Here is a 27211-nt window from a genome sequence, read left to right as displayed (position 1 = left end):
ATTACTTTACTTATATTTGTACTTATTACTTATTCTGATGCATGTTCCTGATCTCTTTGTACTTAGATAGTACCATATTGTATACTTATCTTGTGTTTCTTATTTGAACGATAATTTCCATATTCTTATAATCATGTAACGGTCCCATTGACCCTACTGCCCATTCTCTTTTGTGTTGATTGCCTGTAAATATTTTCCATATTAATAATTTCGTTTACTAGTTTTATCGCTAGTTTAATATTCCTTTCCTGGAATCTTCTTTGTTACCTTTACTTCTAGTCTTACGAATTATCTAGGCCCTGACCAGATAGTTCAGTCCTACGTCTCTTCACTAACCAGCCCGTCCCGTAACATAATTTATTTATTTCATATTGCAGGTAAGATCTGTGGTCTGTGATATGCTTAACGGCGAGGGAAAGACAAGTAAGTCTGTTTCTCTCTCTCTCTCTCTCTCTCTCTCTCTCTCTCTCTCTCTCTCTCTCTCTCTCTCTCTCTCTCTCTCTCCAGATGAAGAATTGCTTGGATTAGTGATCCAATTGAATGAAATCCTCTGGTACATTCTGAACTGGTTCATTGCAATGGTGGTTGGGGAACATGAACTATTTGCTCTCAGTTCATACTTTACATAAGAATGGAGGAGACTGCAAGAGATCATTAGGCAGTTCCATGTCACTTACCACCTATCATCTCCATCCATAGAATTTTCTCATCTTCTCTTAAAGCAACCCATTATTCTTTGTCTCTATTTTCCCAGCCAGCCGGCTTTGTTTTTCCCCTTAATTCTTTGTTAATATGTTTGCCAGCCGGTCCTCCATATTCTTCTTCTTATTTTGGTCCCTCCCACTTACCCGGCCGGCAAGCTCTTCTTATAATTCCTTAGTTTCTCGTTATATTTGCCGGCCGGCCCTCCGTATCGTTGGTTTGGCCTTCCATTTCGTTGTTCATTTTAAGTTCTAACGTCTTCTAGGTCCTTTGCTTCTTGCTGTCCTTTCCGGCCGGCCTTCCCGTTGTACTCGTCGTCCCCGCGTGTGTAAAGGGTCCCCCGAGCTCCGAGTGGCCAGGAGGTTTTGTCACACTTTCGACCACACTGAGGAGGACATTCGAGATGGACCCTGAGAGCGCCTCCCTCGACAGAGGTTAACCCTTTCAGGTCCCGAGGGCCATGTGAGCTACAGATCCTAAAAGCCCCCAATATCTAGAACATGAATTAATTCCCATCAGGTCCCAACTAACAAAATTAGCTTACCCTTAGTGGCTCTTGGATAAAGCCTTAAGCCAAGGCAGAACTAGCTTTTTCAATCCCCCCTTCCACAAAGCCAAGTGTGTTGCAAAATCCCCTTGTTATTCCCTTTTCAGAGCTCATTACTCGTTTGTCCAACTTTCTTCCCAAAGACAAGGCAAATTTAATTCATAATTACCCGATACTATCAATAAGAATGTTAATATTCATCGGAGGTTGAAAGAAAATCATATCCCAGGGCTTTACTCCCTTCCGTATAAAGATTGTAATCTAGCTTACATCGGTCAGACAGGGAGTCCTAAGGACAAGGTTGAACGAGCATAAAAGGTCAATCAGGTATGGTCAAAAAGTTCAGCCGTGTTCCAACACGTGAATAAATCAAATCACCGGATGGATTGGGGAAAATCTGAACTTATTTACAAATCTGGTTGTGGGTTAATAAGGAAACTCGTAGAATCTATGATTATTTCTAAGGGTCAGTGGACCCCAGACACAATATCAGGACTATTCATTACAAAACAGATTGTTAATAGGTATCCTCCCCCTCCCCCTCCCCCTGACCCAACCTTTGGTCATCCTCAGGTCACGAGCGAGTGAGGGTAGTGATATTTACTCCTTCCCAGTTTCTTTTACTTTGTAAGAGGTTGCTATTTAAGATAGCACACTCCTCCCACCTTGTACTACTGAAGAGGATTGCAGCTAGCAATCAAGATATATAATTCGCTTATTCAACTCTTTCTTTCGACTATATTGCTAGTTGTGATTTACAAACGTATTACTACATTTTTCATTACTGATATATATATATATATATATATATATATATATGTGTGTGTGTATATATATATATATATATATATATATGTGTGTGTGTGTGTGTGTGTGTGTGTGTGTGTGTGTGTGTATATATATATATATATACATGAATATATATGTAGTGCACATTAAAGTCATCATTAATAGTATCTTCTAAACATGACATTATTAGTATTATTTATTCATAGAACGGTCTAAATTTGTCATTATAAAATTGTTCAAATTTAAGTTACAAATGATAGCACCTTCTAAATTTATATTTGTGAGTATATTCTAAATTATTAATACACATTAAAGTTACTTTTAATAGTATCTTCTAAATTTGTCACTATTAGGACACATTAAAATTTTCCTTAATGGTACCTTGTAAGCTTGTCATTATCAGTATATTCTAAACATGTAGACACTAAAGTTATCAACAATACTGTATTTGCCATTGTTAGTACATTCTAAACTTTTCATTATTATTACACATTAAAGTTTTCATTAATAATACCTTCTAAACTTCTCAATGTTAGTATATTCTAAACATGTCATTATTAGTTTACAAACTTGTCATTTTTAGAATACCTTATAGCTATCAGTAATAGTTCCCTCTAAACCTGTTACTATTTGCATATTCTAAACTTATCACAATTAGTAGACAGGAAACTTTCATTATTAAAAAGTTGTCATTATTACTATAAGATAAACGTTTCATTAATAATACAAATTAAATTTTTTGTTATTAGTATCTTCTAAACTTATCATTATTTGGTATATCCTAAAATTCTCATTATTAGCACTCATTAACAGTACCTTCTGAACCTATGTATTAGTATATTCTAAGCTTGTCATCTTTAGAACACATTAGATTTATCTTTAATAATACATTCTAAACTTGTCATTATTAGTATATTATAAAATTGCCATTATTACTATATTCGTTCGTATATTCATCTTATTGAAGTTATCATAAATATTTCCTACTAAACTTGTCATCATTAGTATATTCTAAACATATCATTATAAGCACACATTAAATTTGTTATCAATACTGTAGTGTATTTTAAACTATTCATTATTAGCCACATTAAAGTTATCTTAATAGTACCTTCTATATGTGTCATTAATCTAGACTTGTTTATATATATATATATATATATATATATATATATATATATATATATATATACACACACACACACACACACACACACACACATATATATATATATATATATATATATGTATATATATATATATATATATATATGTCATTAATCTACACTTGTCATTATACCTACACATTAAAGTTACTGAATTTTTCATTATTAGGATAATTTAGACTTTTCATTCTCAGTATATCAATAACATAACCTTGTAAACATTTGATCTTGTCATTATTAGTATATTCCAAACCTGTCATTATTAGTGTATTCCTAGCTTATCATTTTTAGTATACATTAAAGTTATAGTGTCTAATACCTTCCAAAATTATCATTATTTGTATATTCTGAAAGTGTCCTTATTAGTACATTTTAAATTTGTCATTATTAGTACACAACTTTATTTAATATAACCTTTTAAACTTCTCGATATTAGTATACAACAATTTAAAGTTAATAGTTATTCAATAGAATTTTTTTTAACTTTTTCGTCAAAAATATCATTAACAGTTTCATTATTAGTATATTCTAAAATTGTTATTATTTGTACTATTAGGATTATATAAAAGCTATCATTAATAGTACATTTTAAACCTGCCATTATTAGTACATATTAAAGTTACCATAAAAGAACCTTAGAAATATGTTATTAGTATATTCAAAACTTTATTTTAGTAAGTATTAAAGTTACCATATATAATAAATTTTAAACAAGCCATTATCAGTACACTTAAAAAGAAATATTGATATAATCTAACTTGTCATTATTAATATATTCTAAGGTTGTCATAGCTAGTACATAATAAAGTTATCATTAGTAATACCCTATAAACTTGTTATTATTAGTATATTGTAAACTTGTCAATTCTAGTATATGCTAAACTTGTGATTTTTAGTATAACACATTCTAAACTTACCATCATTACTTTTCATTATTAGTACACCTTAATTCTAAATTTTTCATTATTATTACTCATTAAATTTATCATTGATATATTCTAAACCTAGAAATATCAGTATATTAGCAGTACACATTAAAACTATCATAAATAGAAGCTTCTAAACTTGTCATTATTAGGGTATTCAAAACTTGTCATGATTAGATATTCCATTTTTGTCATTAATAGTATATGTTAAAGTTGTCATTAATAGTAACTTGCAATCTTGTCATTGTTATTTTATTATATTACAAATTTGTCATTATTAGTACATGTTAAAGTTATGATTAATAGTAACTTGCAATCTAGTCATTGTTATCATATTATAAATTTGTCGTTTTTATCATATGCTAACCTTTCATAATAAGTACACATTAAAGTTATTGTTAATACTGCCCCCTAAATTTGGCATCGGTAATATATTATAGTCTTGACATTATTAGTATATTCTCAGCTTGTCATTATTAAAGTTATCATTAAAAGAACCTTCTAAACATATTGTAGGTATATTCTAAATTTGTCATTATGAGTACGCATTAAAGTTATTGATAGTACGTACATTTTAAACTTCTCATTATTTGTGTATGCTAAAATTGTCATTATTAGTAATTCTAAATTTGTAATTATTAGTACATATTGAAATTAACTAATAGAACTTTTTGAATTTGTCATTATAAGTTAATTAATACAACCTTCTAAATTAGTCATTAATAGCATATAAAAATCATTATTTGTACACATAAATGTTATGTCTAAAATTTTCATTATCAGTACATATTAAAGTTATCAGTAGCAGTACCTTCTAAACATAATTATTTCTACACAATAAAGAAATAGTATATTCAAAACTTGTACTTATTAGAATATTCTAAATTTGTCATTCTTATTACTTTCTAAACCTGTCATTATTAGATCATATAGTGCCTACTTCTCATATATAGTACAATCTAAAGTTGTCATTAATCGTATATTCTATATTTGCAATTATTAGTACATTTTAAGTTATCATTAATAGTACACTTTAAACTTGTCATTATTAGTATATTCAAAACATTAGTTATTAGAATGCATTAAAGTTTTAATTTGTAGTACATTCTAAATTTACCATTATTAGTATCTTCTAAACTTGTCATTATTAGCACAAATTAAAGTTATCTAAACTAAAAAATGAGTAAAAATTAAAGTTACCTAAAGTTGACATTATTAATATATTCTAAACTTGTACATTTATCATTAAACATGCCATTATTTTAGACTTATCATTTTTAGTATATTCTCAGTTCGTCATTATTAGTACACACTCAAAAATCATTAATAGTACCTTCTAAACTTGTCATTATTAGTAATTTCTAAACTTAATCAATATGTTCGAAACTTGTATTTAATACACTAAACTTGTATTTATTAATACACTAAAAAATAATTAATAGTACCTTCTAAACTTGTCTTTATTAGTAATTTCTAAACTTAATCAATATGTTCGAAACTTGTATTTATCAATACATATTAAAGTTATCATTAATAGTACCTTGTAAACTTATATGCTAAACTTGTCATTATTAGTATGAAATAAAGTTATCATTACTAGAACCTTCTAAACTTATCATTATTAGTATATTCCACACTTGTCATTATCTCTATATTAAGTATATTTTAAAATTGTTATTACTAGTGCACATTAAAGTTATCATTAACAATACCTTCTAAGCTTGTCATAATTAGACTATTATAAATCTGTCCTTATTGATGCACATTATTAGGATATTCTCTAGTTGTCATTATTAGTACAAATTAAATTTATAATGAATACCTTCTAAACTTATTATTTGTATGTTTTTCAGCTGTCATCATTAGTGTATTCTAAATTATTCAATATTTGTACATATGAAAGCTATTTAAGAAAACCTTCTAAAATTATCATTATTAAAACATGTTAAAGTTATTATAAATATAATTTTCTAACATTTTGATTATTAGTACACATTATGTTTATCATTAATAGTACTATCGACCATATTCATTATTAGTATATTCTAAATTTCTCATATTAATGTTATCATTAATACCGACTGAGCATGTCATTCTTAACTTGTTACTAAACTTGTTACTACTAGTGCATATTAAAGTTATCATTAAAATTATATTCTAAACTTGTCATTACTAGTATTTTGTATTTTTTCATTAAATTAATTATTAGTACACATTAAATATTTTACTAATAGCACCTGCTAAACGCTATACTTTTTTCTAAACTTCCCATTTTTATTGTAAATTCAACTTTTCATCATCATTTCACCTAGAATCTATCTTTACTAGTGCTTTCCAAACTTGTCATTATTAGTATATTCTAAACTTCTTATTGTTAGTATATACTAAACTTATCACTACCAATAGACATCAAAGTTATCATTAATAGTACCTTCTAAACTTGGCATTATTAGCATATTCTAAGCTTGTAATTAGTACAAATTAACGTTATCAATTATAGCACCTTCTAGACTTACCCTTATTAGTATATTGTACCTTGTTTATACTAGTACACATTAAAGTTATCGTTTATAGTACCTTCTAAAAGTTATCATTAAGGTACCTTCTGAACTTATCTTTACTTGTATATTACAAAAATGCTGTCATTAGTGCATTCTAAACTTGTCATTATTACCACATTACCACATATTAGTACATACACATGCATACATATACCAAGGCTTTTTCCCCCTTACAAGGGAGGTAGCCCAAAAAAAGGCATAAAACCATTCCCACCCATTTCATCCTTGAATACACTCTACACCCCTCCACCCTCCCTCTTATCTTAGCACCTCCCGGATGACGGGTCATCCCTGCACCTTGTCTACTGCCCTGGGTCAGAAGCAGTGTCGCAAGACACAGCACATCCACAGCAAGGCCGCTTCATTAAATCGGCGACCCCCCTCTCCGTCCCCCATTGCATAAAAAGAGAAGACGGGGAGAAATCCCTTCGGGCTGCGTCAAATTTTGCTCACACATACTACCTCACCCCCCATCCCCCTGCCCATTCCACCTCATGCATCACAACATCATCCATATACAACCATTCTCCATTCACCCCTGTCTTCTGTCCTCTCCCGTCCTTCCTCAACAGACATTCCCCTCTTCCCCAAAGCCCCCTTCACCCCATCTATCCATCTCATCCTAGGACATCCCCTCATGTTCACTCCCTCCACAACTGCCTTCCATACCTCCTTTACTTCACTCATTCTTTCCATGTGTCCAAACCATCCTAATACTCTTTCATCAACCCTATCTCCCAACTCCTTTTCCACCTCTGTTCTCCTCCTCACCTCCTCATTTCTCACTCTATCTAGCCTAGTAACCCACATCATACTTCTCAAGACACCTCATCTCAAACACATTCAAACTCCTTCTCTCTTCCTCTCTTATGTTCCATGTTTCTGCCCCATACAGTGCTGTTGGCACAATCACTACTTCATATAGTCTCCTCTTAGCATCCATTCCCAAATGTCTATTCCTCATTACACTCTTCAATCCACCAAGGCATTTACTCTAAAACTATTCACTTCCTCCAGTCGCTCTCCCTTAATGCTTACTTCCAGTCTACTGCCAGTTTCACCCCTTGTACATCACACCACCTTACTTTTACCCACATTTATCTTCAGCTTTCTTCTATCACATACTCTCCCAAACTCTGTCACCAACTTCCTCAATCCCTCCTACGATCCTGCCACAAGCGCAGTGCCGTCCGAAAACAACAGCTGGCTCACCTCCCACTTTTCTCCATTTTCTTTAACCATCTCCAATCCCTGACCCACTGCCCTTGCATTTACCTCTCGCACCACCCCATTCATGTATAAGTTGAACAGCCAGGGTGACATAAAGCATCCTTGACGAAGTCCCACCTTTACCTCGAGCCACTCACTCTCTCCATATCCTTACTCTCATAAAAACTCTTGACGGCTCCTAGAAGCTTTCCTTCTATCCCATATATCTGCATAACTTCCTACAGTGTCTTTCTGTCTACCCTATCGTAAGCCTTTTCCAGATCCATATAAGCCCAAAAGACATCCTTCCCTTTTCCTATAGCGTTCTCACATATTTGTCTTACCACAAAGCTCTGATGTACACAACCTCTACCCGTCCTAAATCCACACTGTTCCTCACCAATTACTCCCTCTGTTCCTCTCCTAATCCTCTCAATCAAGATCCTCCCATAAGCCTTCCCAACTACACTTAACAAGCTAATCCCTCTGAAACTACTACATTCACACTCGTCCCCTTTCCCTTATAAAGTGGAACTATACAGGCACTCCTCCAATCCTCCGGCACTCTACCCTCTCTCCAACAAACATTAAATAACCTCACCATCCAGTCCACCATCACTGTACCTCCTTTTTTTTTTAAACATTCTGCATGGCATCCATCCAGCCCAGGTGCCTTCCCTGCTTTCATTATCTTAACAACTGCCTTCACTTCATTCTCCTCCATTTTCCTCATTCAATAAGGTACTATGAATGATAACTTTAGTGTGTACTGATAATGACAAGTTTAAAATACAGTAATAATGACAAATTTAGAAAGTACTATTACTGTAAACTTGAATAAAATCCAATAATGACAAATTTAGGAAACACCAATAATGAGAAGTTTAAATTATACTAAAATGAGACGTTTAGAAGGTACTGTTAATGATAACTTATATGGCAAATGGCAAATAATGACAAGTTTAGAATATACTAATGAAAAGTTAAGAAACTACTTTCAATGATAACTTCAATGTGTACTGTCAAGATTATGATATGCTAATAATCACAAGTTTGAAAGGTACATTAAAATATATAAAAAATGGCATGCTTAGAAGGAAACTTTAGAGGATAAGTTTAGAATACACTGATAATGACAAGTTTAATATAATAATAATGACGATTTTATAAGGTGCTAATATGTGCTAATGTGGTAATAATGACAAGTTTAGAATACACTAAAATAACATTTTTGTAATATACAAGTAAAGATAAGTTCAGACTGTACCTTAATGACAACTTTTATAAGGCACTACTAATGATAACTTTAATGTGTACTGATATAAACAAGGTACTATATACTAATAAGGGTAAGTTTAGAAGGTACTATAATTGATAACGTTAACTTGTACTAATAACGACAAGCTTGGAATATACTAATAATGCCAAGTTTAGAAGGTACTATTATGAACAACTTTAATGTCTATTAATAGTGATAAGTTTAGTATATGAGAAGTTTAGAATATACTAATAATGACAAGTTTGGAAAGCACTATTAAAGATAAAATCTATGCGAAATGATAATGAAATGTTTAGAATATGACAAATTATAATCTTATTTATAATAAAATGGGAAATTTAGAAAAAATGTATAGCGTTTAGCAGGTGCTATTAGTAAAATCTTTAATGTGTGCTAATAATTACTTTAGCGAGTACTAATAGTGAAAAATTTACAAAATACTAGTAATGATATGTTTAGAATATACTTTTAATGATAACTTTAATATGCACTAATAGTAACAAGTTTAGAATATACTAAGAATAACATGTTCAGTCGGAGCTATTGATGATAACTTTAATATCAGAAGTTTAGAATACATTTATAATGAATAATGTTGATAGTACTATTAATAATATATAGAATGTAATAATCAAAATTTTAGAAAATGACATCTATAATAACTTTAATATGTTTTATTAATGACAATTTTAGAAGATTCTATTAAATGATTTTGAAATGTACTAATATTAAATAATCTGATTTGTACTAATGATGATAAGTTTGATATACAAACTATAGAATCTCATCATAATATCATATATATCATAACATATCATCATAATAAGGACATATCATATATATCATGACATATCATCATAATAAGGACATATCATCATATCATATATATCATGACATATCATGACAAGTTTAGAAGGTACTATTGCATGATAACTTTGATGTGCACTAATAATGACAAATTTAGAATATGCTAGTAATGGAAATTTTGTATTATACAAATAATGTGAAGTTTAGAAGGTATTATTAATAATTGATTTAATGTGACAAGTTTACAATATACTTATAATGCAAGATACAGTTAATGATAACTTTTATGTGTACTAATAATGGAAAGACTAGAATATACCAACAATGACTTTAGTGTGTACTAATAATGAAAAAAATTAGAATATACTAATAACGGTAAGTTTGTAATATACTAATAATGACTAGTTTAAAAGATATATTGATAATGCATTTAACTTTGACAAGTTTAGAAGGTATTATTAATGATAACTTTAATGTGTACTAATAATCAGAAAATTACAATATACTAATAAAAGGAGGTGTACAGGTATGTTTACTAATAATGGAAAGATTAGAATATACCAATAATTACAAGTTTAAAGGGTACTGTTCAGGATAACTTTAATTTGTACTAATAATAAGCAAGTTGTAAAATACTAATAGAGACAAGTTTGGAATGCACTCTAATAAATTTAATGTGTACTAATAATAAAAAGTTTAAAATGTGGTAATGATAAGTTTAGAGTGTACAATGAGATAATGAGTGTACAATAATAATGAGAAGCTTAGAAGGTACAGTCATTGACAAGTTTAGAATGTACTAATAATGAAAAGTTTGGAAAATATTATCAATGATAATGTTAACGTTATACTAATAAATACATACAAAAAATAAAAAACAAATACAAATACAAATAGAAATACAAATTTACATGCTATTGATAATAATTTTAATGAGTTCTAAAAATGAAAAGTTTAGAATATACCAATAGTAAGTTTAGAATAAGCTAATAATAACAATTTTAGAATGTACTTTTAACGATAACTTTAATGTGGAGTAGTAATGACAGATTAAAGGTACTATTAATAGTAACTAATAACGACATATTTATTAGTAAACTAATAATGACATATTTAGAGTATACTAATATTAAGTTTAGGATATACAAATAAAGGGCGGGTAGGTACTATTAATGATAACTGTACCAATAATGAGATGTTTAGAATATACTAAAAATTACAATTTTATAAGGAACTATTTATGATAACCTTAAAGTTTAGCAATAATGACAAGTTTAGAATACACTAATAATGACAAGTTTAGAAAGTACTATTAATGATAACTGAAAAGTTTATAACATATAAATAATAAAAAGTTTAGAATGAAAAATAATGACAAGTTTAGAAAAAACTAATATTGACATGTTTAAAATATAGCAATAATGATATGGTTAAAAGATCTTATTAAATGATAACTTTAATGTGTACTAATAATGGCACGTAATAATAAGAAGTTTAGAAGGTACTGTTAATGAAAGTTTATAATATACTAGTTAATATAAGTTTAGAATGCACTAATAATGACAAGTTGAGAAGTTACTGTATATGTACTATAATATGTACTAATAATGACAGTTTTGGAATTTAGGATATAATAATAATATAATAATATATATATAATAATAATAATAATAAGATTAGAAGGTACTTTTAATGATAAATCTAATGGCAAATTTGAATATATTGATAATAAAGATTAGAATATACTACTAATGATAAGTTGACTAATAATGACGAGTTTTGAATTACTAATAATGATATGTTTAGAATTATGATAATAATGACAAGGCATAACTTTAATATCTACTAATAATCACAGGTTTAGAATATACTTACAATTACATATAGAATATACTAAGATTGACAAGTTTAGAAGATACTGTTAAAGGTAAGTTTAATGTTTAGAAATAGTGACAAGTGTGGAATATACTAATAACGATAATTTTAGAAGGTTCTACTAATGATAACTTTGTTTTGTACTAATAATGACAAGTTTAACATATAAGTTTAATATGTATTAATGAATACAACTTTAAGGTGTACTAATCCAATAATGACAAAATTAGAATATAATAATAATGAGTTTAGAATATACTAATAATAATAAGTTTAGAATATACTAATAATGAAAGTTTAGAATATCCGAACAATGACAAGTTTATAATGACAATCTTAAAGGCACTGCTAATTATAAATTCAATGTGTACTAATAATCACAAGTTTACAATATTTTAATATTGACATGTTATATTAATGATGGCATTAATATGTAGTAATAATGACAATTTTTTAAATACATTAATGCAAAGTTTAGGAAATACTAATAATAGCAAATTAGAAGTTGCTATTAATAATAACTATGATACCTACTAATAATGAGTTTTCAATATTCTAACAATGACATATTTAGAAGACACTACAGTAATAGTAACAAATTTAGAAGGTATTATTAATGATAGATTTAGTATGTACTAATAATAACGAGCTTAGAATATACTAAGAATGACAAGTTTAGAATAATGACATGTTTAGAACATACTAATGATATGCTTACATGATATTTATGATAATTTTAATGTGTATAAGTTTAGAATATAGGTACAATATAGACAAATTTAGAATGTACTATAAATGGAAACTTTAATGTTTTCTAATGATTAATGTTTGGAATATACTAATGATAAACTTTATACTAATAATACTAATATACTAATACTAATATACTAATAATAAACTTTAATATGTACAAGTTTACAATATTGTAATAATGATAAATTTAGAAGGTTATATTAATGATAACGTTAATGTGTAGCAATAATGACACGTTTGAATTATATTAATAATGCAAATACAAATGATAACAAAATTAGAAGTTACTATTAAAGATAACTATAATACGTATTAGTTTTGAAGAAAAAACTAACAATGTCGTATTTAGAAGCCACTAATATCCACTAATATCCACATATTTGTGAGACACCTAATTTTCTGTAACCTCCATCCTGTTTTTTGTTTCCCTTCCATTTTTCTCTGCTATGAACCATTTCCTCACTTTCATATCCACTACTCTCCAATAGAATTTCTCTTTGTCTCTGTTCTGTTCTCGTTTTTTTTTTTCTTAGCTTCTATTCTTTTTGTTTTCTCCTCCTCTCTTTCCTCTTTATTCATCCCTCTTTTTATCCATAGCTGTTTATACTGATCACTTTTTGCTAGTTTCCCTGTTTTTGGAAGACATTCTCTGCTGTCGTTTGTGACCTGAATTCAACCTTAATTGGTCTGGTCCTGTCTACATTGTATTTTCACATTCTATGTATTTCTTCAATTTCTTTCCCTATTTCTTGTTCATCTTCTTGAACTATTTTGAAATATGTGGATACTAAAAATGACAAGTTTTGAATAATGATATACTTTGGAATATATTAGTATTACCAAGTTTAGAATATACTAATAATGATAAGCTTACAAGGTGATAATAATGATAACTTTAATAGGTATTAATAATGACAAGTTTAGAATACTAAAGATATGTTTAGTATTTACTAATACTGATATGTTGCGAATATAAGAGCAATGACACCTTTAGAAAGTGTTAATGATAACTTTAATGTGTACTAATAATACAAACAAATATTGGCAAGCTTTAATGTGTATTAATAATGACGTGTAGATTATACTAATAGTGACAATTTTAGAATATGCTAATAATGTCAGGTTTAGAATATAAGTTAGAATAATGATAAACTTTCAATTAAATGTGTACTAAATATGACAAATTTAGAAAGATATTATTAATGATAACTTTAATGTGTGGTTACAAAGACAAGTTTACAAGGTACTATTAATGATAACTTTAATGTGTACTAATAATGAGAAGTTTACAATATAGTAATAATGAAAAGTTCAGAAAGTACTATTACTATAAACTTCAATATAATCCAATAATGACAAATTTAGAAAATACCAATAATGAGAGGTTTGAATTATACAAAGATTGAGATGTTTAGAAGCTATTATTAATGATAACCTACATGTGGACAATTAATGACAAGATAAGTATTAAAATAACAATGGCAAATGATGATAAATTTAGAATATACTAATAAAAAGTTAAGAAACTACTACCAATGACAACTTCAATGTGTACTAATATTGTCAAGTTTATAATACGCTAATAATCACAAGTTTAGAATATATAAATAATGGGAAGTTTAGAAGAAAACTTTAGAAGATAATAACTTTAATGTACACTAATAATAAAGTTTAGAATATACTGATAATGACAAGTTTAATAATAGTAATAATAATAATAGTAATAATAGTAGTAATAATGATAATTTTAGAAGATACTATTAATGATAATTAAAATAATGACAGCTTTTAGAAGGTACTATTAATGATAACTTTAATAAGTGCTGATATACACTAGGTACAATATACTAATAAGGGTAAGTTTACAAGGTATAATTGAAGCTATAATTGATAACGTTAATTTGTACTAATTACGACAAGCTTAGAATAGTAACTTTGAAAACTTTGATGTCTATTAAGTTTAGTATATTTAGTAAAATATTTAATGTGTACTAATAATTACTTTAATGAGTTCTGATAATGAAAAAATACAAAATACTAGTAATGGCAAGTTTAGAATATACTTTTAATGATAACTTTAATATGCACTAATAGTAACAAGTGTAGAATATACTAAGAATAACATGCTCAGTCTAACTTTAATATGAGAAGTTTAGAATATACTAATAATGAATATTATCGATAGTACTATTAATGATATGTATAATACGTACTAAAAATTAAGATGTAGAAAATGATATTTACACATGTTTTAACTTTAACATGTTTTCATCATAATAATTTTAGAAGGTTTTATTTTAATAAAACCTTCTAAAATTATTATGATGAAAACATGTTTTTGATATGTACAAATATTGAATGATTTGGAACATACAAATAATGACAGCTAAAAAACATACAAATAATGAGAAGTTTAGAAGGTATTCATTATAAATTTGATTTGTACTAATAATGACAACTATAGAATATCTTAATAATGTGTATTAATAAGGACAAATTTATAATATTCTAATTATGACAAGCTTAGAAAGTATTGTCAATAATAACTTTAATGTGTATTAGTTTAGAATATAATGACAAGTTTAGAAATATGATAATACTGGCAAGTTTATAATATACAAATGATTAGAAGGTATTATTCATAATAGCTTTAATGTGTACTAATAATATGGCAAGTTTATAATATACGTATAATGGAAGATACAGTTGATGACAACTTTTATGTGTACTAATAATGGAAAAACTAGAATATACCAATAATGACTTTAATATGTACTAATCATGAAAAAAAAATATATACTAAAAATGGCAAGTTTGTAATATCCTAATAATGACAAGTTTAAAAGGTACATTAATAATGTATCTAACTTTGACAAGTTTAAAAGGTACATTAATAATGTATTTAACTTTGACAAGTTTATAAGGTATATTAATAATGACAAGTTTAGAAGGTATTGTTTATAATAACTTTAATGTATTGATAACTACTTTTATGTGTACTAATAATGGAAAGACTAGAGTATACCAGCAATGACTTTAATATGTACTAATAATGAAAAAATATATACTAAAAATGGCAAGTTTGTAATATCCTAATAATGACAATTTTAAAAGGTACATTAATAATGTATTTAACTTTGACAAGTTTAGGTATTGTTAACAATAACTTTAATGTGTACTAATAATCAGAAGTTTACAATATACTAATAATCAGAGGTTTAGAAGGTACAGGTATCTGTACTAATAATGAAAAGATTAGAATATACCAATAATTAAAAGTTTAAAAGGTACTGTTCAAGATAACTTTAACTTGTACTAATGATAAGCAAGTTCAGAATACACTAAAAAAGACAACTTTAGAAGATAAATGATGAATTCAATATATACTAATAGTAAAATACTAATGATAAAAATACTAATGATAAAAAGGTTAGAATATGGTGATAATAACAAATAATGATATTTTAATGTGTGACTGTTTTAGAATATAGTAATAATGAGAAGTTTAGAAGGTAGTATTATTGACAAATTCATAATGCACTAATAGCGAAAAGTTTGGAAGATATTATTAATGATAACGTTAATATGTACTGATAAATAAAAATTTGAATTCTAATGATAATAACTTTAATATGTTATCAAAATGAAATTTTTAGAATATACTGATAATGAGAAGTTTAGAATAAGTTGATAATGACAATTTGAGAATGTACTTTTAGTGATAACTTTAATGTGTACTAGTAATAGTAACCTTAAAGTGAACTAATAAAGACATATTTAGAGTATACTAATAATAAGTTTAGAATATACAAATAAAGACCGGGTAGATACTATCAATGACAACTTTAATGTATATCAATAAAGAGATGCTTAGAATATACTAAAAATGACAGTTTTGGAAGGAACTATAAATGATAACCTTAGAATTTAGTAATAATGACAAGTTTTAAATATACTAATAATGACAAGCTTAGAAAGTACCATGAATGTACTTTAGAATGTACTAATACTAAAAGGTTTAACATACATATAATATAACGTTTAGAATAAAAAATTATGAAAAGTTTAGAAGAATCTAGTAATAATAATAATTTTAGAAGGTGCTCTTAAAGTTTATAAAGTGCTATTTTTAGTAATAATGAAAAAATAGAATATACTAATAATGTACATTAATAATGCATTTAACTTTGACAAATTTAGAAGGTATTGTTAATAATAACTTTAATGTGTACTAATAATCAGAAGTTTACAATATTCTAATAATCAGAGGTTTAGAAGGTACAGATATGTGTACTAATAATGGAAAGATTAGAAATTACCAATTAAAAGTTTGAAAGGTACTGCTCAGGATAACTTTAATCTGTACTAATAATAAGCAAGTTTACAATATACTAATAAAGACAAGTTTAGAATATAAATGATAAAATCAATATGTACCAATAGTAAAACACTAATAATAGAGATAATAATAAAAGTTTAGAATATGGTAATAATAACAAGTATAGAAGGTACTATTAATGATAACTTTAATGTGTGACAGGTTTAGAATATGGTAATAATGAGAAGTTTAGAAGGTTATTAATAATTTCATAATGCACTAATAGTGAAAAGTTTGGAAGATATCATTAATGCGTTAATGTGTACTAATAAATACAAATTTGGAATCTAATAATAATAACTTTAATGTGTTATCAAAATGAAAAGAGTAGAATATACTGATAATGAGAAGTTTAGAATAAGTTAATAATGACAATTTTAGAATGTACTTTTAATGATAACTTGAATGTGTACTAGTAAAAGTAACCTTAAAGTGAACTAATAATGACATATTTAGATTATACTAATATTAAGTTTAGAATATACAAATAAAGACCAGGATATCAATGACAACTTTAATGTATACCAATAATGAGATGCTTAGAATATACTAAAAATGACAGTTTTAGAAGGAACTATTAATGATAACCTTGAAGTTTAGTAATAATGACAAGTTTTGAATATACTAATAATAACAAGTTTAGAAAGTACTATTAATGATAACTTTAGAATGTAGTAATACTGAAAGGTTTGATATGCAAATAATAAAAAAGTTTAGAATAAAAGTTAATGATAAGTTTAGATGAATCTAATATTGACATGTTTAAAATATAGAAATAATGATAAGTTTAAAAGATACCATTAATGATAACTTGAATGTGTACTAATAATGACACGTAATAATGAGAAGTTTAGAAGGTGCTGTTAATGAAAACTTTAATGTGTACTAATAATGAAAGTTTATTATATACTAATTAAGATAAATTTAGAATATATTAATGATAAGTTGAGAAGTTACTATAACTGTTAACTATAATGTGTATTAATAATGAAAAGTTTAGAAGGTACTATTAATGATAACTTTAGAATTTAGAATATAATAATAATGATAATAGAAGGTACTATTAATGATAACGTTAATATGTACTAATATAGACAAGTTTAAAATATACATATAAAGAAAGTTTGTAAGGTACTATTTGAAGTAATAATGAAAAAAATAGTTTATACTAGCACAGACAAGTTTAGAATCTAACAATAAAAACAAGATTAGAAAGTATCTGTAAAGATAACTTTAATGCGTACTAATTATGATAAATTTAGAATATACTAATAATGAAGAATGTGAATATACAATTAATAATATTTTATTGTGTATAATAATAACAAAAAAGAAGTTTAGATGACTAATTAATGATGACTAATTTGTACTAATTTGTACTAATAATGACACGTTTAGAATACACTAATAATGACAAATTTAGAAGGTATTGTTAATTTAGAGCATACTAATAATAAAAGTTTAGAATATGGGAAGAGTGACAACGTACTAAAAATAATAACTTTATTGACAAATTTAGAATATACTAATAATTACAAGTTTAGAGGGGACTGTTAATAAGTTTAGAAGGTACTATTAATGACTTTAATGTGTACTAATGATGATAATGCCAAGTTTAGAATATACCATTAAAAACAAGATTAGAAGGTACTGATAATGATAAATTCAATGTGTACTAATAATGACAAGTTTGAAATATACTAATAATGACAAGCTTAGAAGATGCTATTAATGGTAAACTTTAATGTTTACTAATAATGACGAGTTATGATTATACTAATAATGACATGTACTAGTTTAAAATATAATAATAATGACAAAGATAGAATAATGACAACTCTAGAATGTTCAAAATGTACTAGTAATGATATGTTTAGAATGTCCTATTAAGGATAAATTTAATGTGAGCTAATAATGACGTGTTTAGAATATACTAATAATAAGTTTAGAGTATACCAATGAAGACATTCTTAGAATATACTAATATTGACATGTTTAGAATATACATATATTGAGAAGTTTAGAAAGTACTATAAAGGATATCATTAATATACTATTAATGATATGTTTAATGTGTAGTAATAATTATAAGTTTAGACTATACTAATAATGACAAGTCTAGAATACTCCAATAATGACAGGTTTAGAAGATACTATTAATGATAACTTTAATATTTACTAATAATGATGATTTTAAATTTTCCAACACTGACAAGTTTAGAATATAAATTGAAAAGGTTTTATCAATGATAACTTTATAATGTTCTGATAATGACAAGTTTAGAATATACGATTAATGACAAATTAAGAACACACCATTAGTTATAACTTTAATGACAAGTATAGAATGTATTACTAACGACAAGTTTATAAGGTACTATTAATGATAACTTTATTGTGTACTTATAACGACAATTTTAGTATATACTAATGACAACTTTGATATGGGTTGATAAAGACAAGTTTCGAACATACTAATTATAACAAGTTTTGATGGTTCTTTTGATAATACCTTTAATGTGTACCAATAGTCACTAGTTTAGAATATACTAATAATGCGTTTAGAATATACTAACGATAATAAGTTTAGAATATAATGTTAATAATGACAAGTTTAGAATATACTAATATACTAATAACGACAGTTTCAGAATATACTAAAATAAGTTTACAAGGTACTGCTATCGATAATTTTGATATTTACTAATAATGACAAGTTTACAAGTTTAGAATATACTAATAATGACAAGTTTAGAAGGCACTATTAATGATAACTTTAATGTGGACTAATACTCACATGTCTAGAATATTGAAATAATCGCAAGTTTAGAAGATTAAAATGATAACGTTAATGTGTAGTAATGACATGCTTGAAATATATCAATAATGCAAAGTTTAGAAAATACTAAGAATAGCAAAATTAGAAGTTGCAATTAATGATAACTGTAATGTGTACTAATAATGATAAGTTTTGAATATACTAACAATAACATGTATACTAATACTCACAAGTTTAGAATATACAAATAATGACAAGTTTAGAAAAATGACAACTTTGAGGATACTGATAGTTTAGTTCCTAATAATGATAACTTTAATGCGTACTAATAATGACAAGTTTAGAACATACCAAAGAAGATATGTTTAGAATATACGAATAATTATAAGTTTAGAAAAGGGTTGTTGATGATAAATTTAATGTGTATGACAAGTGTAGAATATACTAATAATGCAATGTACTAATATACTAATAATGACAAGATAATACTAATATACTAATAATGACAATATTAGTTTATGCTAATAATTTATGGTTTTTGCTATACGCGTAATAGCAAGTTTAGAATACACTAATAATGACAAGTTTAGAAGATACTATTAATTGTTTTTAGTGTGTACTATAAATGACGAGCTTAGAATATACAAAAAATTATGTCTAAAATAATGATATGTTTAGATAATGACATATAAAAGGTAACTTTAATTTTGGCTAATAATGAATAGTAAATATACTACAGTATTAATAACAACTTTAATGTGTGCTTATAATGATATGTTTAGAATATACTAATGATGACAAGTTTAGTAGGAAATATTTATGATAACTTTAATAAAATGAATATACGAACGAATATTGTAATAATGGAAAGTTTATAATATACTAATAATGACAAGTTTAGAATGTAGTATTAATAATAAATCTAATGTGTTCTAAAAATGACAAGCTTAGAATATACTAATACATAGGTTCAGAAGGCACTGTTAATGAGTGCTAATAATGAGAATTTTAGAATATACCAATAATGATAAGTTTAGAAGGTACTAATAACAAAAACTTTAATTTGTATTATTAATTAAACGTTTATAATATGATAATAATATCAACTTTTTAATAATGAATGTTTCTTGTCTACTTATTATGATAAGTAGAGGAACTATTACTGTGTAGCCATAAGGTATTCTAAAATGACAAATTTATAATATACTAATAATGACATGTTTAGAATATACTAACATTGAGAAGTTTAGAAGGTACTTTAGTGTGTAATAATAATGACAAGTTTAGAATATACTAATAATGGCAAACAATGATTATATTAATAATGAGAAGTTTAGAATACAGTATTCATTATAACTTTAGTGTCTACATGTTTAGAATATACTAATAATGACAAGCTTACAAGGTACCACTAAGGAAAATCTTAATATGTCCTAATAATGACAAATTTAGAAGGTACAAGCACCCGGCTCCGCCGGACCTGGCTACGCCAGGTGTGCTTGGCCTTCGGCGAGGCGGGCTCCGCCCACGGGTGCTTCGCACCCAGCCCTTCGGGCATTGATGATACACATAAAAAAGTTAATAAAACCAAAGATTTCCATCTGCCTTTTACTTAAAACACCTTAGAACTATACATTTAATGTAGTTTCTTCTTTTTTCTCTTGGGTGTGAGTTCTTCTTCGCTGTCCTCTTCTTCGCTGCTATTCTTTCTCTTTACGAAATCCTTCAACATGGTTTTAATCTCATCTATTTCGTAGACAATCTTTTCAAATCTTTCTTCGTTTTTGGTATCCTTAGCTCCGATCTTCTCCTCAATCTTCTCAATCTTCTCCACAATCTTCTCTCCAATCTTCTCTTCGATTTCTTTAATTTTATCCTCCATTTCCCCTCGACTCAAGTAGTTCTCTTCTTCGAAGAGTTCTTCTGGTAAGATCATCGCAGCTACTTCTCCTTCTGTTTTCTCGGACACAGAACGTGATATGCTGACTATGGATTGATCGGGTTCCTCTTCTGGTATCCTTGAGGTTTCAGAGTTATCTTCAAAGATTAAATCCTCCAAAGAAGAAACTTTACTTTTATCCACATCACAGAACACCTCTTCATGAACGCAATTCACCCAAGGTCTCAACTCGTATTCTTCCCCTTTCTTTGTATATCCTGGAAAAACTATGAGGGAATCGTGGCTTGTAACTCTAGAACACGCTACGTATAGTTGACCGTGTGCGAAGCACTGTGATGAATCCAGTAGCACACCACACTTCTCAAACGTCTGCCCCTGGGACTTATTTATTGTCATAGCGTAACAGAGTTTGACAGGGAACTGGTATCTCTTGAAGGCTGCAGGGGTGTCTGTTGCCTCTAAAGTAACTCTAGGAAGTAAGATCTGTGTGTTCCTGTACACACCAGTTAAAATCTTTCCAACAATAACGTTCCTTCTCAAATTTGTTACCATAACTCTAGTCCCATTACAGATTTTCGGAGGGCAAATGTTCCTCATAACCATCACAATTGCTCCTTCCTTCAACCTTAATTTGTGTGGAGGAATGGAAGGGCTATCCATAGAATTGAAAACTGACGCCTGAACGTCCATCCCTTCTATTGATTCACAACCGACATCTACGCTCATGTAAACCACTTCCTTACCAATCACTTTATTGTACACAAACTCGTTAATGATTTCGACGTCGTTGTTCGTGGGAGATATTATAGCTCTCTTTTCAAAGAAAGAGACGTTAAATATGTTCTCTCCCATTCCTCTGTACACTCTTTCAACTAACTCTTCTCTGCTGTCAACTAACACCCCGAAACCTTCTCCGAAGTGACACTCTTTGTACTTTCCTTCTCCAACTTCTAATAATTTCTCTGCAAAGTTTATGTTTTCTTCGTCTTCACTCTTAAGTCGAACGTTCTTTATCAGTTCTAACTCTTCGAAGAAAGGCCAAAAGTAACTTGATTTCAGACAACTGTTCAACTCGTCGTTCTTTCCTCCTCCTCTTACAACTGGTAATATCTGTCTAAAGTCTCCAGCACAAACGAACGTCTTTCCTCCCATGAAAATATCAAGACCGGAAAGGTCCCTCAAAGTGATATCCAGGGCTGAGATTGTGTTCTTATTTGCCATCACTGCTTCGTCCCACACAATCAAAGAAGACATGAGAAGCAATCGAGCTAGTTCGGACTTGTGCTTTATGTTGCATGTTTTTCTTTCGTTATGTTCCATCAGTGGTATCTTGAACATATTATGGGCAGTTCTTCCCCCGTGAAGGACAGTAGCTGCTATACCCGAAGAAGCCACAGCTAAAGCCACTTTACTCTTCGAACGAACTGTGTCTAGAAGAAGATTCAAAAGGAAGGACTTTCCTGTCCCACCAGGTGCATTTAAGAAGAACGCTTTGCTTTTGTTTTCCGTCTCACAACCAACACTTTCAATTATTTTATCGTAACAAATCTTCTGCTCTCTGTTTAATAGAGGGAGAGCTCTCTCCACTGTCTCGGACAATTCTTTAGAATTATAGGCTTTCTCCCTCCTTATCACGTTTGAAGACTTTTCTCCATTTCTGGAAGAAGGTAAGCCGTAGTGGACTATGTTTCCTCCTCCACAATTGAAAACTTGTTCTTGGATGTCGTCAAGAGCATCGAGGTATATTTCGTCGTTGTAATCCTTCAACCCTCTAAGATATAGAAAATCACTCGAGAAGAGATCCTTTGTTTCTTCCCAGATATCTTTCTGGTCTTCTAGATCCGAGAACACTAACATGCTAGCGTAAGTCGAACGAAGTTCTTTGCGGTCATTTGTGTAGTTTATTATCTCCAGGATAGTCTGTTTCCAAGTCTCTTCATCTTTTAAAAGACCCATAGCCTTAACGGCTTCCCTGTAAGTTCCGTAGAGTACACCGTCCACCATCCTGAGGTCTTCGAAGGATTTGGGACCTCTCTTGTGGGTTAGAAGCATTCTCATATAGAACAGTTCTACTGTCTTGTTCGTTACAGCTCTTATCCTTCCAATAGCGTGAGTGTTACCTTTCCTCTCCTCCCAACATGATTTCGGAATGCTGTACTTGAAGTAAGCAGCTACTTCGTTGTAGGTTAGGGTGGCTGCGTATTCGTTAACGCTACATAATTTGAAAAATGCTGTCAACTGAGTGTCTCTGTTTGCCTTCTTTTTTATGTCTGCCTTTGAGGAATCGGCGTTGAAGAATACTTCGTTTTCGTCCTTTAAATGGAGGTCCAGATTCATAACAGGAGGGTAACTACTGTGTATGGGGAATCTGAATATCTTCCAAGTTGCTTCGTTGGAGTTAACGAATCTTGCATCCGTGAAGTTCTTAATTTCATTGATTTCTTCGGTTCCCTCGATTTTAGTGAATAGAACTCTGTCACATCCTTTGTTGACGTACTTTGTAACGTACGCTATAGCCTTAATAGAATTTGAACACTCTACGTTTATGTGAGAGTTAAATCTCAAGCAAAGATAGGGGTTGTAAGGCACCACCCATGAGTTGTCGATAGTTACTTCCTGTCCCTTTAACTTTTTCACAAAGGAGAAACCTCCTTCTCCCACAGCTCTTCTCCTGTAGAGAGGGTAGCCGTTGTTTCCGAATTTTATCGTTGAACGGCACTGTTTCGGAAAATCTTTCTGGCACGTCCCTCTATCGTTTTTCTTCCCATTACAACACACGGAGCTTTCATCGTAGCCTATGCACGGTCCGTGTATCATGTTAGTGGTAACAATATCATACAGTTCTGGGTGTTTTTTCTTGTCGGGTATCTCGGCGGATATTAGAAGAATGTGAACGTGAGGCAAGCCTCTTTTCTGCCACTCAATGCTGTACAAATGAGCTGAGACTTCTCCGAATATTTTATCTGTTAATAACTCTCTCATTAGTTGGTCTACCTTGAGTTTAAAAACACGACTAACTATATCTGGACGATTACAGACGTTAATAGTGTCGCCGTATAGTATCAATTCTTTCCATTTCGGATTCATAGTGAAAGTTATGAAAAAATCCGGAGAACCGTATCTTGACACAAAACTTAACGCATCCTGTTGCCTCTCTTTCATGTATCTCGGGCCTCCCACGAAACACTTAGGAAGTAGCACTCGTTGTCCTTTATGGGCTGAATCACTCTTAACCCATTCAACTCCGATGACAAGATGTCTTGTCATTTGGTCAAATAAAACAAAAAATCATAAAACACCAAAATGTTTGATCAAACACCAGAAAAATATGACGTCAATCCTCGCTTCGCTGCGAGCGAAGCGAGGATTGACGTCATATTTTTCTGGTGTTTGATCAAACATTTTGGTGTTTTATGATTTTTTGTTTTATTTGACCAAATGACAAGGAATCTTGTCATCGGAGTTTAATGGGTTAAGAATATCGGACCTCTCTTTTCTGATTTCATGTTGGTTAAAACGGATATAATCTAATCGATTTGATTCAGCCTTCACGTAACAGTCAATAACGAACCTCTGGAACAGTGTTCGACATTGAAAGAGAGCTGTGAAACAGTTCTCTCTTTCCATAAACATAGAAGCATAATATGCGCACGGAGAAATCTTCTTCTCGTTCCCAGCTTTGTTAGCCTTCAGAGACCGCAAAAGATACGTGTACCCCATATCTCCGTTGGGTATCAATAAAGGGTACTGGAACGGATCATAAAAGAAACTGGTGTGATCCACAAACCTAATTTTATATTTCGAATCCTTCTTGGGACTGGTTATCTTTATTAAAAGAGGATCGTGCTCGTCGTCTAGATTCACTATACCACCCACAGTCACATTTGATGTCGGAAGGTGGTAAACTCCTTTATGTTCCTTCGTTTCAAAGTTTTCAACCGCTTTAAGTTGGAGATTCATTTGTGGTATCTCTTTATGCTTTTCAATATGCAATGCTATCAGTTCCCTGGAGTTTTCTATTTCAGACAAAATCTGTCTCAAACACTTATTGTTTTCGAGAAGGTAGTTGAATATTATACGAATTATCTCCTCGTTCTCGTTGTACTCTCTTTCTTCTATTTCTCTTCTGGATTTAGTTGATTTTTTCTCCTCGCTTATAGGTGCTTCCAAAAACAACTTAGAGACTTTATAGGTTCTGAGTCTAATTTGTTCCTCTCTACTGTTATAGAAATAGAGATCTAGGAAGTTATCGACAACCCCGTTAGGTCTTCTCCGTGTTAAGTCCTTTACGTCTCCGTTGGAAAACTTTTCTTCGTCCGAAAACATACCTCGAGTCTCCTTGTCTCCCACTAATAACTCTGGCCTCACATAACTGGTTCTGTGGTATATAGCACCCTTTATCTTGTACACCATAGCTTTTTCAGCTGCATTTTCCAATTTCTTGGATGTTGCAAAGGAACTGAAACTAAAGACAGTATTAAACCCGATTGTGTTCTTAAGAAATCTTTTAGAAAGAGGGGTAACACCTTCAAATAGTGATTTGAACTCTTCGTTTTTTATCTCAGAGGGTTTCACAGCTGGGATTTGTCCCGATCTACAACACAAACCCTCTGTCTCCCTTTTCCACCTTAAAGCATCACAGTACTTGCACTTTACGTCGCCAAGTTTTCCAATGCTGTGTTCCACAACGTCGTAGGTGTCCCTTATTCGTGCTTTCAAACCACTACAGTCTTCTTCGTAATCCGTCATTTCAAGCTTTATCCCCCCTTCCCAATGTTCCTTCTTTTCCTCCCGGACTTTTTCGAGTAACTTCTTATCTTCTTCTGTTACTAACATTATTCCTTTCTCTTGTCTTGCTAGTATCTCTTTGTATTTCTTCATTTTCTCTCTGTTATTTTCTCTATTGGCTCTAAACGTCTCTGTCTCGAGAAGTCTTTGTTCCCTCTCTTCCTTTTTCCTCCTTGAAGCTTCTACTTCCTCGAGTCTCTTTCTCTCTAATTCCTTCGCCTTTGCTGTAGCTTCTCTTTCCTTTTCTTCGGCTAACTTCTTTCGTTCAGCTTCCTCCTTTCTCCGCTCTGTTCTTTCTTTCTCTTCTGCTTCTAACTGTATTCTTTTCTTCTTCTGTTCTGTTTCTTTGGACCTTTATAGCGTGTTTGTTCCTCTTTTCAGCCACTTTGTACTTCTTATGGCACCACTTTCCTCCGTTATTGGCATAACTCTTGTATCCCGCAAAGTAATGCTTAATGAAATTATCTGACGTTTCTTCATTAATCGCTTCTTCCAACAAGGGAATGGAGTCGAAAAGAGAATCTTCGTATTCATAGTCCTTACTATCTCGAAGAATCTTGTTGAGAGACAGAGTTTTCCGATGAAACTCTTTAATGTCCTTCTCCAACCAGAAACGTTGGTTATCAGCGTATAGAGAAGGGAATAAAGAAGAGTGCTCTGCTTTTAACTTGTTGAAAAGCGCTTTATTGTTTTGTACATTTTTCTTGTCTTGGCTCTTCTTCGTGGTGACCCAACTCCAGAAATGTCGTATC

The 27211-nt window shown here is 29.8% G+C and overlaps 1 protein-coding gene across 1 annotated transcript; it reads right to left on the bottom strand.

Annotated features, from left to right (window-relative positions):
• Window positions 1-946: 946 nt before the first annotated feature.
• On the bottom strand, window positions 947-26507 carry LOC143027390 (uncharacterized). The gene is made up of 6 exons (XM_076188672.1): window positions 25224-26507; window positions 23928-24665; window positions 23462-23705; window positions 22770-23101; window positions 21888-22484; window positions 947-1195 (listed from the first exon to the last, which is right to left on the bottom strand). The coding sequence occupies exons 1-6, from the start codon at window positions 26505-26507 to the stop codon at window positions 947-949; spliced, it is 3444 nt and encodes a 1147-aa protein (XP_076044787.1).
• Window positions 26508-27211: the final 704 nt, after the last annotated feature.

This window comes from Oratosquilla oratoria, chromosome 8 (genome assembly GCF_046742065.1).
Source record: "Oratosquilla oratoria isolate Oo_2021 chromosome 8, ASM4674206v1, whole genome shotgun sequence".
Taxonomy (NCBI): domain Eukaryota; kingdom Metazoa; phylum Arthropoda; class Malacostraca; order Stomatopoda; family Squillidae; genus Oratosquilla; species Oratosquilla oratoria.
Note: the sequence above shows the minus strand (reverse complement) of the source record. Positions and strands in the feature narration are given on the sequence as shown.